Genomic DNA, 19,865 nt, shown 5'->3' with positions numbered 1-19,865 from the left:
ACATATTTCTTTTGAGGCATTTATATAGATTCAAACAACTATGTTTAGCTTCATGAGTATAGCTAATTTAATGAAATTAGTTGCATTTGAATATTGTCACAGTCTTGCTACCACATTAGCATTAAGTGTGATTAAAATTTATTCTCTGTGCCTGTATGGGTCCCCAAAGCATCAACCATCAACACCTTCCTAATAAACTAGCCCTTCCTAGCTTTCAGGGAACTTTAACATTCAGAGCAGGTGATTGGGCCACTGCTTCAGAGGAGAAAAAAATCATATTTTAAGATATATTTCCTATTTATATGAATTTAGAACACAGGAAATTCTCAATAGCATTGTTTACTTCTGCTAGTAAAATAAAAGTCATTTAAAACACAGGAAGTGCTAGATACTATGGACTGAAAATTTCCAAAGCTGATTAAAATATTTTTCCTCTAGGGAGACTGAGTTACAAGGGGACAACCCAAACTGTAATTTAAGAGATGTGCTTGTGAAATATAAATATTATTTTATAGTAAATATAATTTCCCTAGAAGAAAATAGATTATGACTTCAAGGATAGAGTTTATATGGAAAGTCTCTGATTAATTGACATTCGAGGGGAAATCTGTCATCACAGAGGTAGCTTCCAGTTTCTTTACATTACTCTGTGTAGTGGATTGAATATGGTGGCCCTGGGAAACCAGTACACTCTGAAATTCAGAGGTTCTTTCTCTTTGATTTTATTATGTCACCTGTTGGTAAGAACTACCTAGCAGTTTTGTTTGGATGGTATGTTGGTAGTCCTAGAATTATTTTTATTTTTTTAAAGATTTTATTTATTTATTTGACAGACAGAGATCACAAGTAGGCAGAGAGGCAGGCAGAAAGAGAGGAGGAAGCAGGCTACCTGCTGAGAAGAGAGCCTGATGCAGGACTTGATCCCAGGACCCTGAGATCATGACCTGAGCAGAAGGCAGAGGCTTAACCCATTGAGCCACCCAGGCACCCCGGTAGAATTGTACCTTGCCCCTAATTTTAAAGTATTTATGATGCAGTTGGTAATTTTATATTAGCAATTTAATTAATGTTGGTGTCAATTACCCTTAAACTGTATAAGATATTATGAACTTTTAGAATTTAGTAATGTCTAATAAAAGGTTATTAAATGAAATTTATACCCCAAATAATTTTGAGTGCTTTTTGGATCCAAATGGTATTTATTAGTATTCAGTCCTTTAAGAAATATTTTACTTTCATATAATGTTATCAAACAGTGAAGTGAGATGGAAAATCAGTGTAAAATGGTAACTATCAGTTATCATAAATCCATGAAAGAAAGCCCATATCTTACTAAGAAGAATTTAATTTTGAAATGTGTGTCTTGGAAAGCATTTGATAAGTATATATGTAAGCACATGTAACAGTATGTGCAATTGATGATAGCTAGAACTGATCATTTTATTTTATTTTAAATATTTTAGTTATTCATTTGAGAGAGAGAGAGAGAGCAAGCATGAGAACTTGAGTGGTGGGGAGGGGCAGAGGGAGAGGGAGAAGCAGACTCCTTGCAGAGCAAGAAGCCCCTCAATTCCAGGAGCCTGAGATCATGATCTGAGCTGAAGGCAGACACTTAACCAAATGAGCCACCCAAGTACCCTTTTAAATTTGAAAGTTATTTTTGATCATTTTAAATTTGACAGTTACCTTAGAAGAAAATGAGAATAATTCGTTATGAAACAAATCATTATTATTATTTGCTTTGAATTTTCATTTTTAATTAATTTAATTTTTTTATTTTTAAATTTTTAAGTAGTCTTCATGTCCAGTATGGAGTCTGTGGAAGGACTTACACTCACAATCCTGAGATCAACACCTGAGCTGAGATCAAAAGTCAGATGCTTAGGGCGCCTGGTTGGCTCAGTTGTTAAGCATCTGCCTTCTGTTTGGGTCATGATCCCAGGTTCCTGGGGTCCAGCCCCACATTGGGCGCCCTGCTCAGTGGGGAGTCTGCTTTTCCTTACCACCCCCCTCCCCAAATCTCTCTCTCTCTCTCTTTCTCAAATAAAAAAGTAAAATCTTAAAAAAAAAAAAAAAAAAAAAGTCAGGGGCTTACCCACTGAGCTGCCTAGGTGCCCCTGCTTTGAATTTTTAATTCAAAAACTTAAAACGATTAAAACAGAACCTTTGGTATAGTTAAGGTATTTATCGTTTCTTGGTAAGATTAAGGAAGGGTTAGGAGAAAGGAAATAAGGAATGTACTACTTTTTTACTTAGGGGTAAATCTACTTTTAATAGAATTTTTATTAGGTAGTCAATGTTTGTTGAAATGAGAGCCCCCTAAACACCACTAATTTTTGTAGTAACTGGTTTTTCATGAGGAAATATAATTTTTCAGGTTCACACAGCCGCTCATCATATAAAGTATCTTGAAACAGCCTCCTTGTGATTCCCCTGCCTGAACTGACAAGCACAAATACATGCCTTGCCAATCAAAGAGTTAGGATGAAGACTGATTAATAACCATTCTTTAATGAGTTCTTATTTTCTAAATCTTTCTAAACATGTTCATATTTTATTTATTGTAGGGATCTAAACATTCTCTGTTGGCTACTAAATAAAGCATGGCATTACCTTATTAAAATAATGTTAATGAGTGTTATCCATAAGATATCACAAATACAATATCTGCAGTAGGAAATTGTCTATAAATAATAATAAATACTGTAATAAGGTCTCCATTAATTCTATTTATTTTGACTTTATTATTTAAGTTCAGAAACCTACATCTCAAATTAAGATCCTATTTATCTGTAATTATAAAGCCAAGTAAATAGTGGAGATTAACTTAAAAATAGTTTGTGGCTCCACAACAGAAGTAGTTAGTGCGATCACAAAAAGTTTAATCATTTTGAATCGATTCTACAGATGTCTCCATTCTCTAAATCCCCTGTAAGCCTCTTACCTACCGTGAAAGGTAATTCCCATAAATCTGGCACATAAAATCAATCATATGACTTCTTTTAATTCTGAGATTTCAAAGATTAAGACCTTTGCTGTAGAAGAGAAATGTTATATAGAAGCTGCATGTACACAGAGCCACACTCGTGTCCAGTGTCACCCAAATATTTGGGACAGATTGACACACAAAAATACCTGTGGTACTTAACTTTCATGTTTGCTGCCAGAACAAGGAAGGAAGGCCCAGAAATGGTTTGAAAGGAAAATTTGTTGTTGAAGAAGTTCATTGATCAATGCAATACATAGAATATTCTTCCCAGACCTTTTTACCCAAGATAGCACAGTATTTGCCAGAGCCAAAGACATTCCAGTGTTATGCCTTCTTAAGATTTAGGAGACTCAAAACTCTGGAAACTCAAGGAATTTTAATATATAATCACCTAGCCAAGTCATACAAAAAAACATTAGGCAAAGAAATGAAATGTCCATTAGTACTACTATAACTATTACCACCAGCATGGCCCCCATTCTCACTCTTTAACCTCTAACAGAGATGGTGATGATGTCTGGGTGTTTTACTCATTTTGTCTTAATTTTAAAGTTCTTATATCCTTCTTATATCCTGTCCCAGTGACATTATCAAAGACTTCTAAGACAGACAACTCTAAGGGTTTTGTAATGAATTCCAGGGTCAGATCCCAAATACTTTTTCCACCTGACATTGTATAAGTGCATGTCAATATACCATACTTTTGATGTGAAACTGAAACAAATTCAACTGCATTCTAAATAAAGTGAAATTAGTATCAACTAGTAGGGCATGACATGAGTTTCCAATAAGAAATGTTGGTAGAGTCAGGAGAAATGACTTCCTAATGACATACTGTGTGGATTTATTAGCACTTCTTTTTAATATTTCATATGTTGAATACAAAGAGAATTGGAATCTTGTTAATCATCATTTTAAAACATCTTTATAGAATGTAAATATATCAGGGCTTGCCTTTTTTCCATACTAATGAAAAGCAAGTTGTACTTGGGGAGTGAGTATTCCTATTAAACTGCTGTCATCTATTACCTAACCTGCTTAGAAGAAATAAGCCCAGATGGTGGGTCTATTACGTCTCTAACAAAAAAAGTGCCTCTTTTTTTTTTTTTTGGATGTGTGTTTTATTCCGTTCTTCTAGTTGAAATGCAAGCAATTTTTCAAGTCAAGAAACCTCTGTAGGGATCCTTGAAATGTTTTATCCATTACCGGTACATTTAGGAGGAAAATGTGATTAATGATTTATTAAAATTTCATAATAAAAAACTCAGAAAGTCTTTGTTAGAAAAATTTTATTTGATTAAGAAACCATATATTTTGCATGCAAAGTAAAGACAGCAGGGAGTAAGTTTTTATATCAAACTGAGATCCTAAATTACTCATTTAGTGATGACAAAAGCATTTAGCCCATGTTAAAAATACCTGTGTGGATCTTTTATTTATACAGGGTTCAGTGAAAATATGTCTGTTGTATACATTTTAAGACAAAGAGCATGAAGAGTTTTTAATGTAACTGTTTGATTTGGGTTGAAATTACAGACAAACAATGAAATATTCAAATCTTAACTGTACAATTCAGTTTTTTTTTTCCACACAAAATGAGCATTCTTGTGTAACCAGGACCCAAATCAAGGAATATATTACTAGAACCCCAGAAATCCACTTCAATCCTAGAGTAGCACTTATGGTGAATTAGAACATTGAAAGAAAAACTGGTTTTTAAAGGTGATTTTTCACTTGAAGTATCTTAAATGCAATGTTGCAGTATTTTTCTTATTTAAGTAATAATGTAAGAATAGTGATATTGAACTAGTGAATAATACACTAGTTTGGAATGAGATTCTTGATCATTTGTAATTGTGATAAAATTCATCTATGCTATCAACTGTGACAGTTAATAATAAAAAGTGTGGAGTTCTTCAGATTACTGTGACATGACATTCCTGCATCTTGAAAGAAAGTTCATGATCTGTACATAAACCAAGATGCAACCAAAGTAGTTTACAACTGACCCATGAAGAATGTGGGGGTTAGGAGCATTGTCAAAAATCAGTGTATGACTTTTGACTCTCCTGAAACTACAAATAGCTTACAGCTGACCAGAAGCCTTACCAATAACAGTCGATTGGCATATACTTTGTATATGTATTATATACTCTATTCTTACAATAAAGTAGGCTAGAGAAAATAAAATATTGTTAAGAAAATAATTAGGAAGAGAAAATACATTTATAGTACTGTATTTATTGAAAAAAATCCTTTATTGTGTAAAGTTTTACTGTATTTAAAATTGATAGACGAGACTAAGTTTTCATTGCTCATATTATATCTGTGTTTCTAGAGAAATAGGGGAATCTTATAGCAAATTTGCCATCTATTATTTCAACCCTCTATCAAGCATGACTTCACTCTTTAGCTGGCAGTATACAACTGTTCATTGTGATTTATTAAGAAAATAGTATATCCTTTTCTAAAATTATAAGTAGTAAAATATTTGAAAATTCTATAGTTACAGGAAAAAAATTACAAAAGGAAAAAAATGCTTTGCACAAAACTGATTGTATTTCCGGATTATATTAGTTGATTTCAAGAGTTTTCATTAATAATTATTGAGTGATTGTATTTCAGAGCTCATGTTCCCTGGATCCATACCCTTGCTGCGTACTTAACAAAGTGTTGCATTGGGAAAGATACTGAACATAGTCAGATCCTAGATCCCCAATCTGTAGAGTGGGAATCCTTATAATATAAATATTGTATGATGTATTAGTCTGGATTCTCCAAGAAGCAGATGACACAAGAGGGTTTTATTAAGGGAAATGCCTATCCAAGCAAATGGGGTGGAAATGAGTAAGGCTGGTAAAGCTGTTAGTCAAGAAGCATTTGTGACCCAGAGTGAAGGGGAGGGGTAAGAAATTTGAGCGGAAGCATTCAAGCATGACCTAGAGCCTGAGGAAAGGTTAGCAAGGGTTTCAGGGAATCCTGAGACAAACTTGGCTGTCAGAGGAGCCCTCTGTCTTCCATTGATGGTTCTGCATTAGTATCCGTGCTGAACACAGTGATTGGTTGGGGGCAGGTGCAGAAATAGATTTCAGAGAAAAGCAGTGGGTACAATTAAATTTCCTGTACTTTGAGGTCTATAGGCACATTCTCTCGCCCACAACAAATGATTATCATGTGAATAAACTGACAAACTCCAATGAAAGTATTTAAAACAATGCCTGGATCATAAACATGCATTTGTCCACTTATGTATTTATTCATCATTATTAATAATAAATACAATAAAGGAGCCACATGTGCAATCTGCTTGAAATATTTGGAAGAAAATATAATAATGCTACAGAAGAGTTAAGAAAATTTTAATATTTATAGTTTACTTAATTCCTTCTAAGTATATGATATTATTACACATCAATAGATTTGTATAATTGATTTTCTTCTATTGTTATTGGTATATATTGCCAAATCCTTAATACATACTGGAATACTTAACTCTATACCCCTCTATTTCTGCTTTTAAAAGTGGGTTAAGGTTATTTTAAAAATAAAAAAGATATATTAATATCATTATTTTTGTCACGTGCAACTGATATTATCGATTTAAAAAGGTTCCATCATTTAATTGGAAGGATCTAGTTGGTAATTGTTTGACCCACTTGTAGAAATTAATCATTGGGCATGCAGAATTTGGGGAGGAATTGGATATTCCTTAAAACTTCTTTTGTATGGCCATATTCTCAACAGTGGAACCTCCTTTCACCTTTTCAAAGAGCTTCCATTGCTGTGGAAAGTCCAGAGGGTTCATGTGGATAGCTGTGATACGCTGCTCAAATAGAAGGAAGAAATATTACATTAAGCGCAATGTGAAAATGCTTGCTGAAAAGTCTCTGAGGCCACTTTATCATGGCTTCTATTTAAACAGATGACTCAGAGGAGAGTCTTAAATGGAAAGAGTATGGAATGTTTAGGGCATGGCCTCCTATCTCTTACTTTTCCCTATTTGTACTCTTTGTAAATAGAACCCTAGCTATTCTTCCCTGTGTGTGTTATTCTTAGGCCTTTGCCATTTCTCCTGCTGGGATGTCACCTGATCCCTAACCTCTCACATGGCAGATACCATTCCTTCTACCTATTCCAGTAGCATACTGAACATCTCCTTTATTCCTAGCATTGTGACTGATGAATCTAAATTATCATTTTAGGAAGATAGTAATTTGCAATGACTTTAACCACCTATGAAGACCCCCTATTACATACAACATGATTTACTAGTTCAGATAAATGTTGATGAAAGATTGTGTTTTTTCTGCTTGCAAAATATTTTGCCAGTTTTAGTTATTTATGATGTTCATAGTTTTGACTTTTATAGTCCAATATTTAAAAAATAACATTGGGACTCATTTATATATTGTATAAAATAAAGTAAATTGAGGGCACCTGGGTGGCTCAGTGAGTTAAGCCTCTGCCTTCAGCTCAGGTCATGATCCCAGGGTCCTGGGATCGAGCCCTGCATTGGGCTTTCTGCTCAGGTGGGGGGCCAACTCTGTGCCCCCCTCCCCATCCCGCCTGCCTCTGACTACTTGTGATCTCTGTCAAATAAATAAATAAAATATTTAAAAATAAATAAATAAATAAAGTAAATTGACCAAGATAATATGGATTCAGACATATGTGTAATTCAGCAAGATCTGGTAATGAAGTGAGATGGATAGTAGCTTTCTTTAGTATTTTTAATAAATAATATTAAAACACAATTAATTTTTGGTTACATCTTTTGAGAGAGAAACATTAGAATAGTTTATATTTGCATGGTAAGCATTTTACCAAAAAAAAAAAAAAAAATGGTGCAGCTGGACCAGGGTCTGTTCCAAGAAAAAAAAAATAGATTGTACACTCTTAAAAGAGCAAGATTCTGAGCTCAGGTATGTTGAAGTGGTTGTAATATTCTGGAAGATTACTAAGTCTTATATCTTCCACTTTTCATTCTGTTAGCTATACTCAGCGTGTGGTTGGCAATGGAATCAAAGCCCAATCTGGAAATCCTGAAGTCAAAGTCAGAGGAACTGATCCCGTGATAAATCAAATTATTGATAAACTGAAGCATGTTATTCAGGTAAGTGCGGATATCCTACTTATTGGTATAATCAATGGTAAATAATAAGTGGTTGCTTTCCATTATATGTGATAAATCTATTAATCCTATCTGATGGTCCTACCTAAACATGATTATTTGAATAAATTATATCGAGAGTTTTAGAAATATTTTGTTGATAAATTTTCGTATAGAATCAATGTACAGTTGTATCTTAATGGAGGGCAGTCTGTATCTGTGAAAAGGAGCCACAGACTCACAATTTCAAAGTATAGTGAAAATCTTTGTTTGGAAGCTTCGTTTCCAATGAATGAAGTTAGACGTGGGGACTGCCGTGACAATTAGAGAAAACGCAGACCATAGGAGACACTGGAGTCACTTTCCAGGTAACTCTCTGAGCCTTGCTGTGAGGGTTTTGGTCCAGTTTTAATAAAAGGTAAGTCATAAATGAATAATAACGCATTTTTGTGTTTATTTCCTGTATCACCTTTTATATGTTATCTTACAATCTACCTAATGACTATTTATGAAATACTTATATTTTATCTTTAATAAACTGTAATCAAGTGTGTACTACTATTTTTAATACATAGCGTATGAAGCATGTAAATGTCTATCAAAAGAGCATTTCATTGGACTAATCTTTTAATTAGAATCAAATATTATGTTACATGTTATAATGGCAACCCTCCATTCTTCATCTATTGGAGTTTGGGCTAAGAAGGGCTATTTTCTAGGTATTTATCTTTTTATAACAATTTATCTATGCATATATTTTCATTTTTTCTAAGTAAAGTCTTGGATGGATAGTTGATTCTTATTTCTGATATTCTATATCTGAAACTATACCTAAACAGTACTGAGTTTTTATGAATACTAAAATACTTTAGGGGTGCCTGGGTGTCTCAGTAGGTTAAGCATCCAAATCGATCTTGGCTCAAGTCATGATCTCAGGTCATAAGATTGAGCCTAATGTGGGCCTCTACACTGGGCACAGACCCTGCTTGGGATTCTCTCTCTCCCTCTGCCCACCCTTCTCTCCCCCTGACTCACACAGGCACACATTCTCTCTCTCTCTAAAACAAAATAAAACAAAACAAAAGAAAACAAACTAGAGTCATTGTTATGCTTTTCATAGTTGCTCTGCAAAATTTGAGTTTATGTAGGCCCACTTCTTAGGATTCCATTTTTATGAAAGTCTGTGTCTTGATCAGAAGAAATGTAAGCATTAAAGGTCCTATATCCAATACCATAGATCTCCCCCTTCCAGGAGACAATAGCGATTACTTTGGCTATTCTATGACTGGTGCGTTGGGAAAACACAGCTATCACCCTCAATGGCAGAACTAAAAGTAAGTTCCATTGAGAAAGTGTAGGAGAAAAGTGATGTCATGACTCCTAGTGAGTTAAACCTCATAGCCTCTAGTGAGCTAAACCACTTCTCTCAGAGAGATACCTCTCAGGTAAAGTAGATAGTTGCCTTATACTGCTAGTAGGCCAAGTGCTCTAGCATTTCTTGAACCTGAGTGGTATTGGGATTGTGTCAGGAGCGGAAGTGACATTGATCAAGCAACAGAGTGAGCAGTACGAGCTAGACCACAGCCTGGGGCAGAATGGCTAAGATCTGGATGGAGAACTGTTGTCCTCAGAAGCTGTGATATTAAGCCCATCAGTAAATGTCACTTAGGCATTTAGAAGAAGGAGGTCACTCTTCCTGTCCAATTTTTGGAGCCTTGATTTTCCATAGTAAGAAGAACAAAGAAGACCTCTAGGTGAAATTAATCTTGACTCAGTGAGAACCTAATGGGGGTTCAGGAAGATTTAGGATATTATATTAATACATGATTTCCTAATGGCTCAATAAACAATCTTTTAGGAACTCAACACATGAAAGACTCTGGAACAAAGACCTGTGTGCAGGAGATTTCTGGCAGGGTGCCTTTGCAGTCAGTAAAGTACTGGAGGAAGTAGCACTGTAGAGAGAGAGAAAGCAATTGAACCATATTTGCAGTAATAATGGAATCTTCTTCTGAATCCAGTAGGAACTCTGAAGCTAGGACAGCACTTTCCAGTTGACCTGAATTGAAACAAGGAGGTGGGTTATTGGACCAGTAATTAGATGAGGGCTATTAGAGTGAAGGCAGGGGAGTGTTACCTTAGCTCTGAGTTACCAGCAGCCAACAGCATTACCTGCAGCTGGAGGAACAAATGCCTGGTCTCGCTGGTACCTCATAGCATCGTGCACTGTAACATGGTATAATGAGGTATGCAGATCTAGACTATTCGAAATTCTAGTGCACATTGCTCATAAGATCAAGAGAACTGGTTCCTCTCTTTGAGATAAAATCTTAGTGGTCTCCAAAGTGGGTTAAGCATTCCCCCAGAGAGTGCACAAACCGGTCCACTGGATGGCAGGAAGGAAAAATGAACTTCAGTGTCCATTTATGCTATCTCATTATGTTAATTTATTCGCTTGTAGGAAAGTGTGTAAAATAGATAACAATGCAATGGCACATGTGTGTAATGTAGAAATATGTAAATACACTTGTCCAGTAGGTGCGTGTTCAAACTTTGTGGAACATACACATGATGGAAACCTTGTTATAAGTAATGAGGTTGGAGCTGCTATTTAGGAAAGCATCTACAGATACAAGAAAACATATTCACAAAGAAATAAGTAGATAATCAAAATATAAAGGTTTATAAAAACTCTTAGGAAGAGGGTTGCTGGTATGTAACCCATCCAAGAGAACATCACTGTCTTCTTCTTTCATTGGTTTTAAAGCCATATCCTTTTCAAGATGTCAGAGGGAAATAATCCCACTTTTTTTTTCCTTTTTTTCTTTAGCTCCTGTGTTAAATTGAACCCAATTCTTTCATCTTTCTATGAGTGTACAGATCTCCAATTATTCATGCTCAAGTTTTGTTCCAGTGCTATAAAAGGGTATGATATAAAATGCTACCTTTGAGGTCTATCTCTTAAAGGCTATAGGATGAGGATTGAAATCTAGGTTTTTAGAGAAGATAGCAGAAAGTCATTTTGTACAGGTGTCGCGAAAATATTCACCTTTAATGGCTTAGAACGTGTTCTCTCCTAAACCAGCTGTCCCGAAGATGAAGAGACGTTTTTGATTTTGCTAGGCTTCTGACTGCTAATCATACATGTGTGCCCTTGTGGGGATGGCTATTATACTGTCACTATGAAGGAGGAATTATAAAGACCTAGCACAGTGTCAGGTCTGAAAAGTTTCAGAAAATTGTCTTCTATAAGCGATAACTTCTTAATTTGGGAGGAGTGTGAGACAAAGGGAGGAAGTAAAGGTAGGAATATATTTCAGAATCTAATCTGCAGATTTAGATGATCACTTATTTATGTTTCCACAGAATTCCATCTTTCTTATTGTGATGGGTATTAAGTGCATTTAACAGTGAAAATGACATCTGTCATCATAAGGATAAGCTAATGTTCCTCTTGTCCTTTTCCCCTGTTAAATATATGGAAAGAAGCCAACCACATTTATTAGCAAAAATTGGTTCCATTCATTAGCCTCCAAACACCTTTCTTTTTGGCCTGTCATTGAGCGGCACCTCATTTTCTACCATGTAACCTCTGCAATTACAGTCACTAAACAAGTGGGTAGGAACTTTGCTTTGAAAAATGGTACTTTTTAAATATCTTTTTTTCCCATTTTATTTTATTTCTTTTCAGTGTTCCAGTATTTATTGTTTATGCATCACACCCAGTGTTCCATGCAATACATGCCCTTCATAATACCCTCCACCAGGCTCACCCAACCCTCACTCCCTGCCCCTCCAAAACCCTCAGTTTGTTTCTTAGGGTCCACAGTCTCTCATGGTTTGTCTCCCCCTACAATTTAAAGTCTTAATAATTAATTTATTCAAATATTCAATCAGTACTTATTGGGCTTCTACTATAGACCTTCATCTGTACGAGGCACTCAAGTTAAAGTGGTGAACAAAGCTGATACAACTCTGTTCACATGAGATTTACATTCTAGGAAAAAATATGTAAGTACAGTAACTGTAGCTGACAAATATAAAGAAAACAAAATGGTATGAGGTAGGAAAATGTACTTAAGAAGAGTGTCCCCATGGAGGCCACCAAAAGGGGGATGTTTGGGTTGATACTGAAGAAGGAGAGGAAGGGAATCTGAAAAATCCAGGAGAACTGTGTGTGGGGCACAAGGAATACTACGTTCAAAGGACCTGTGGTAGAAATAGGTTTATTGTATTCACAGAACAAACTTAAGGGCATGTGGCCACAATAGAGTGAGTGAAGGAGAGAGAAAGAGAGATATATTCTGAATTAAGGGGAATTTGGTAGACCCTAGCAGAGAGTTTAGATTTTATCCGGGAGAGGGTGATATAATTTAATTAGTGTTTCATAAAGATAATTTAGTCTTCACTTTGGAAAATGGACCAAAGTAGAAGAAGAGCAAAAATAGAGGAAGTAAGCAACAAAGGCAAAAAGATCATGGTGATTGGGACTAGAATAAGAAGAGTGGTCACCATGAGAAGCCAGGAGATTTCCATAAATACAGGAAGGAGAGTTAACTAAGATTTGTTGATGGATTGGGAATGGGATAGAGAGTGAGAGAACAAGGGTAAGAACTACTCTTGGTGGGGTGATAGTGTCATTAAATGAAACAAGGAATTCTGGAAATGGAGCAAGTCTGGGGTTTAAGTTTTTGGGGCTGATTAGTTATGGTTCTGCAACATTTGAAATGCCTCAGACTCCCGAGAGGAACATCCAGAGCTCGGGGGCAGCCACAGAGCAGAGGGAATGTACTTCGGAGCATCAGTGTTAGATAGTATTTAAGTTGTGGACTATGAGGTTTTCGCCTTCTTGTTGGAGAATTAATTCACAGCAAAAATTTTAAGGGAGAATATAAAAAAGCAGAATCATACAAAAGATGTGTATTCCAAAAATGTAGGAACAGAGAAAACATTTATTAAATGTATATGATACCATGTACCTACTTAGACAGTTGGTGTAGGACAGACAAGGTATTTAATAACATTAACTTTTCTTTTACTGAAGAATAATCAATGTTCATTATAAGAAATTGAATTTTATTATTTTAGAAAACTTTACAAAAAATGTGGAAAATAAATGTTCTAAACACATCTAAAAGAGCAAGCAGTCTCAGGAAATAAGTCTTGTAGGATTTTGCTGTACTTAATTATACATACAATTAGATAAAAATTTTGACTTTTTTAAAATAAAACAAAATGAGATCAAAGAGTGATTTAGTTTTGTGTCCCAAAGAACTCCCTTAATAACATATAACATGTTTGTTTCCATAGCAGAAAATATTCTGCAATATCGTTGCTAGTGCATGTACATTGCTCTATCATATGGAAAGACTATAACTTTATGTAATACCAAACTAAATTTTGATATTTAAGTTCTTACCATTTTTCACAATAACAAATACTGCTAATAGGAATATTCCCAAAGATGAATCTTTTTACAACTTTTCCCCCTTTTATTTTTAGATGTTATAACCAAGAATTGGCCTGTTGATAATTTTAAGTATTTTAATAAGTACTACTAGATTTTAATCCAAAAAAGTTGCAGGAATTTACACATGAAGCACGGGATATCTGTCCACTTTCACAGCATGTCCAGGGTGTAGTTGGGAATTTGGCAGTGACCACACATTGGTGGTGGGAAAATCACATGGAATTCTAAAGACAAAGGTAGTAATCCTTTAAACAGTCCTTTAGGCATGTTAGTTTGAGCTGATAGTACCTGTGGGTACTCCCAAGTATGGCAAAAATATATCTTAATTGGAAAATAGTTTTTAGTTTCAAGGCTTCCTAAAGAAAGGACCTAGCAAAAACAACTTTAATTTTATTTCATTGTTTAGGAAAAGTGTTCTATTTTTAAATCCTACCAAAAAAAAAAAAAAAAAGTTGCTCTGGAGATCTGATGTAAATGGGGATTTAGGGATTATAGCTTGATCCTCAGGGAATATCTCAGGCATTTCAAAGACCCCTTACTGACTCTGTAAATCCTTGTGAGTTGGAAACAGGAACAGTGGAGAAAAGAGGAAAGTAATGCTTGGCCTTTCACCATCTGTCATTCAGCCCCTTTCTCTGGAGAAGCCATTGTGTCAACATTCCAGAAATTTCCTATATTTTAAAGCCCCCACTATAGGGAGACAGTGCTTGTACCATTGAAGATTGGCACAGTCAAGAGCTAGTGAGGAATTTTCTAAAAGGAGAATTTTTAAAGAGTTTACATGAACTTTCCTAGACTGAATTGCCCTTTGATAATAGATTAGAAATAATACTTGATTTCTTAGTATATTGACTGAGGATATGATTGAAAAATTTAATTCAGATTTTTTTTCTCTTAGCAAACTTATTTTAAAACTTCTCATTGATATTGACTAAGTTTGTTTAGGGCAAAGTTGTCAGCAAAAAATAATTTTTGCAGCAGCTTATCTTTAAAGATTAAATAACATATATCATTTTTCCTAAAAAAAAAAAAAACCCAAAATGATATCAGCAGTTAAAAGCCTAACTGCTGAGTATGGTTAGTTATGAATGATAATGACCCACTGCTCAGAAATTACTTTACCTACTTTCAATATGAAACATAAAAAGTAATATCACAGCAATTTTCTATAATTCTTTTATTGCAAAACCAATAAACGCTACAGTGTTGTTAAAAGTACTAGATTTAAGTAACATTTTATTTCTTCAAACCTAATAATTCCAATACATAAGAGAATATTATCAGTTTCTATTAAATATTCATTTTTATAGAGACTAAAACTTCTTTGGAAATATGTCTTCATGTATAAAATAAATTTGGTTTTTAAATGTGAGAAAAAGCAATAATCATAACCATTTGCTTAAAACTACAAAGTATATAGACATTTTATAATATGTATTTCAATAATCACAACCTACTGGGTTCAAGCAGAGATGAGAACTCTCTTATTTCATGTCGGAAAAGACGGTAGTAAATTGCCTCTTTTCTTTTTTCCCATTTTATTCCTAGAATACCGATATGATAAATAGTAACTTTAGAGCTGTGATAGAGTAAAGCAGAGGTTCTGATTTAAATCATAATGGATAGTTTTAAGGTTAGTGTCTATAAATAAAAAAAAATAAATAAACAAGATTTTTAGTATGTCAGTTTCTGAATTCTGAAAATTATCTAAGCTTTTTTCATGAAAATACTTATTCTAATTCACATTTTAGAAACTTCTTATTAGTAAGAGTTTATTGCAGAGATGCAGGACCAGTCAATCATAATTGATTAGTCAGGGATGTCAGCTGATTCTGTGGATTTCCTTTACTTCTACAGACTCCTTTTCTTGCTCAGGGAATTCACCACAGCACCTTGACTCCTTCGTCCTCATCTCGTGACACAGCAGTGTCACGTCCCCAGGATTACCATATTAAAATTCCAGAAAGAAAGACACCTGTGATTTTATATTAGCAGTGCAGTAGTAACCAAAACACATTTAGTTATCTTCTGATTCAGACGAAAGTATTTGAAATGTGCTCAATAACATTGAATGACCATCTAATATAGCAATTAGTTGGTGTGAGTAAATTCAATGGAAGGTTGCTTTCTGGAGTGTGTAGTATAATGCACTGACTTCACTATTGTCCATTTCATTAAAAAAATCAATTGTCAGCATAAAACCAACCATTTCAATTAGTGTACAATCAACTGGAAATGAAAGGATTTGGATTGGCCATTGATTTTTTTTTTTTTTTGGAGTGTATGTGATTGTTCTATGTTGGATAATATTTTACTTTATATTCACTTGGCTGCTGCTGATCTTACATATTATTATTACCTATTAAGATTTGCACCATTTATCTACCAGGTTTTCTGTTTGTCAAATACATCAAAGGAATTTGAACACTAGAAATTTTACACTTTATATTTTGGTGATTAGCCATTTATAGGCTAAGACTTTAAATCTTTCTGTTTAAAATATAACCATGAAATGTGGTTTATTTAAAAAAGTGACATTCTGAATTATAGCCACTTCCCACAAAAATTCAGATTTATTATAAAAATTGAAATTACTGGGATTTAAATATTTTCAGGAATTGTGAAATCTAAAAGATAAGTGTATGGCAGAAACTAGAAAAGGTGAAAAAAATGATGCCTTTGACAGTTACATCTATCCATTCAGTAATGTCAAAGAACCTAAAAAAAAAAAAAAAAGAAAAAAGAAAGAAAGAAAGAAAAAAAGAAAAGGAAAGAGAAAAAAAATCCCCAAACAAAACAAATCCCTTTTATTTCAGTAAAACACACTGGCCACAATGCAGCAATATACTAAAGAGTGCGAGTTTTGAGTTAGGACAAGGCATATCACTAAATTCCATCTTCTGTAGGTACTCGTTGTATGTCTATAGTCACCTTAATTAACATCTTTTGTTATATAATCAAAAATATTAAAAAATCACAAGTGTGGTATCATGTAGAGAAAGTGAAGCTCTTTTTAAATTTTTTATTATTTATTTTTTTAAAAATTTTATTTATTTATTTGACAGACAGAGATCACAAGTAGGCAGAGAGGCAGGCAGAGAGAGAGGGAGAAACAGGCTCCCTGCTGAGCAGAGAGCCTGATGTGGGGCTCCATCCCAGGACCCTGGGATCATGACCTGACCGAAGGCAGAGGCTTTAGACCACTGAGCCACCCAGGTGCCCCTGAAGCTCTTTAAAAAAAAAAAAAAAAAAAAAAAAAAAGATTTTTATTTATTTGCCAGAGAGAGACACAGTGGGGGTATAGCTCAGTGGTAGATCATTTGACTGCAGATAGAGACACAGTGAGGGAGGGAACACAAGCTAGGGAGTGGAAGAGGGAGAAGCAAGGCTCCCACTGAGCAGGGAGCCAGATGTGGAGCTAGATCCCAGAATCCTGGGATCATGACCTAAGCTGAGGCAGCCACCTAACATCTGAGCCACTCAGGCACCCCAAAAGTGAAACTCTCAAATACCGCTGGTGGAAAATAAACTCATGCAACTACTTTGATTATTAGATAGATTTGTGGAAGGCTAAACATAGAGTTACCATATGAGCCAGAAATTTTACTCTCAGCTTTATACCCAAGAGAAAAGAAAATATGTATTCACACAAAAACCTGTACATGAATCTTGATAGCAGCATCATTCATAATATCCAAAAAATGGAAACCATGCAAACATTCATCAATTGATGAATGGATAAATAAAATATTATATATCCATAAAATGAAACTTTGTTCAGCAATGAAAAGCATTTGGATATGGATATGAATAAAATGCTACAACATAGAAGAACCTTGAAAACATGATAGGTAAAAGAAACCATCACAAAAGATCACACATTGTGTGACTCTATTTACATAAAAATATTAACAAATATTTTTCATTATTTTTTTTGGACATCAATATTCATTTGTATATGGAATAGTCTCTTATGCTGATAATAACTATTAGAATATTGAAGGTTTATCCTGCCTGATCTTGATAGCTTTGCTAATACTGTGCCAAATAATTTTTTTTAATATCTGAATGTCTCTGAAGTTTTATCAGTCTTTCCCCTTTTACTTGCTGACCCATTTATTGTTATTTCCTAACACACTATGATCTGATTGTTGCCTCCATCATTCCACTGAAATGCTCTTGCTAATTTCACTAATTATCTTTTTCTTGTTGTTCAGAACTTAATAGCCTTTTAGCAGTTGTCATTTCTCTTGAGCATTTAATATTACTTATCTATGCCTTTGATCATCTCTTTGTGCTCCCTCTGTGATTTCCCATCCAAGTTTCTGATTACTCCACCATGGGATCTTCGTGTCTTTTCCTAATATCTTTAAATTGAACTCATTGGAAGGGTTTTGAAGATAAAACCAAGGAAGTATCCTAAAACATAACAACACACACACCAAAGAGTAATTGTAAATAGTAAATGAAAATAATAAAGTGATGTGACATTAGAATTTCACTCCAGGAGATCCAAGTAATATAAGAATTTCACATAAGAGAATCAAACTAATAGAAGAAATTTATCAAATATTTTTCTTCAGAATTAAGGACTCGAGACTCCAAATGGAACCTACCAAGTGACCATCAACAATGAATGAAACATACACCATCCACAATAATTGTGAAATTTCTGAATACTGAAAAGAAGATATTAAAATCTTCCAGTGAAAGAAAACAACCAAAAAAATACACAGAAATTCATGCAAAGATAGCTGTTAGACTTATAATTTCTTATTGACAGGAATACTAGACAAAAAAGGAAAAGCCATACCTTCAAATTATGAGACAACTCATTTCTGACCTGAAATTCAATACCCAGCTAAACTAGCTATTAAGTATAGAATAAATTTAAAAGATTTTCAGATTAGTAAGCGTACACAAATACATATTTTGCTATACCTTTTGTAGAAAGCTGTTGGCAAAGGGAGTGATCAAGAAATAATAAGATAATGGGGTTTAGGAAACTTATATTGAAAACATCAGTTTGGGAAAAGTTGACTATGGCAGGGAAATTTGTAAGCTAAAAAGGAAAAGAATTCAGCTTAAAGTGATATTTTGGAATGTATGGAAAAGAAATAACTCAGCATTTGATAGATCTGCTAAAACATTTAAGGAAAAAATAAGATACATACATAGAAAGATGTGATAGATGCAAGGCATGCTATGTAACTGATAGATATCATGGCAATTATAGATTATGGTGGAATAAAAGCTTTATCGGAAAAGAAATATAATCATAATACACTAGCTCTGAAGTAAATAATGTATTTGTAAACATTACAGTAATCAAAACTTTGCTAAAGCTATATTATTTGGATGACAAAAAGGAATCGAAATTTGGTGTTATGGAAAATCAGTAACTATTATCAAGAATTGACAATGAAGAAACAGAAAAACTACCTATTTATTAAAAGTTGCATAGGCATGTAAGGCTAATGCTAGCAAAATTAATCAGGTTGATTATTACAGTTTATAGGAGCAGGAAACTGGTATATAAAGTGCTTGGCAGAGAAATGCTATCTTTTCTTAACATAAGCCTTTTGGTATTACTCAGTTTTCTACTAGATGTGTTTGTTACTCTGATAAATATAAATATAATTGTAAAAACGAAAGAGAAACCCTACATCATGGCTTATCTGGACCTGCATGATCTTGTCTTCCACATCTCCAGCCTCATTAGCTAATTAATTGCTCACCTCTTCTACACAAACCTGACATCTACTCTTCCCACAGATATACTCCTCATTGTTTCAGTTCTTCCAACTGTTAATTCTAGGCCTTTCATTTTCTCTTTAAAAACAACAACAACAATTTTGGGGTGCATTCTTTGGGTTTTCCACATCTTTGGGTTTTTTTCCACATAGTATCATGGCATCTGTGAAGAGAGAGTTTGACTTCTTCGTTGTCAATTTGAATTCCCTTTATTTCTTTTTGTTGTCTGAATGCTGAGGCTAGGACTTCTAGTACTATGTTGAGTAATAGTTGTGAGAGTGGGCATCCCTGCCATGTTCCTGACCTTAAGGGAAAAGCTCTCAGTTTTTCACCATTGAGACTGATACTCGCTATGGGCTTTTCATAGATGGTTTTTATGATATTGAGGTATGTTCCCTCTATCCCTATACTTTGAAGAGTTTTAATCAAGAATGCTGTATTTTGTCAAAGGCTTTTTCTGCTTCAGTTGAGAGGATCATATTGTTGTTGTCTTTTCTTTTACTAATGTGATCTATCACGTAGGTTGATTTGTGAATATTGAA

The 19,865-nt window shown here is 34.3% G+C and overlaps 1 protein-coding gene across 5 annotated transcripts in view; it reads left to right on the top strand.

Annotated features, from left to right (window-relative positions):
• The window catches only part of GPC5 (glypican 5), a 1,399,440-nt gene that overhangs the window by 451,532 nt on the left and 928,043 nt on the right, over positions 1-19,865 (top strand). For all 5 annotated transcript variants that reach the window (XM_032314680.1, XM_032314683.1, XM_032314682.1 and 2 more), the window contains exon 6: positions 7,982-8,102. In XM_032314680.1, the coding sequence (XP_032170571.1) occupies positions 7,982-8,102 (121 nt within the window). The remainder of the gene's footprint in view (positions 1-7,981; positions 8,103-19,865) is intronic.

This window comes from Mustela erminea, chromosome 15, assembly GCF_009829155.1.
Source record: "Mustela erminea isolate mMusErm1 chromosome 15, mMusErm1.Pri, whole genome shotgun sequence".
NCBI classification, from domain to species: Eukaryota; Metazoa; Chordata; class Mammalia; order Carnivora; family Mustelidae; genus Mustela; species Mustela erminea.
This window is presented reverse-complemented; position numbering and strand designations above follow the sequence as displayed.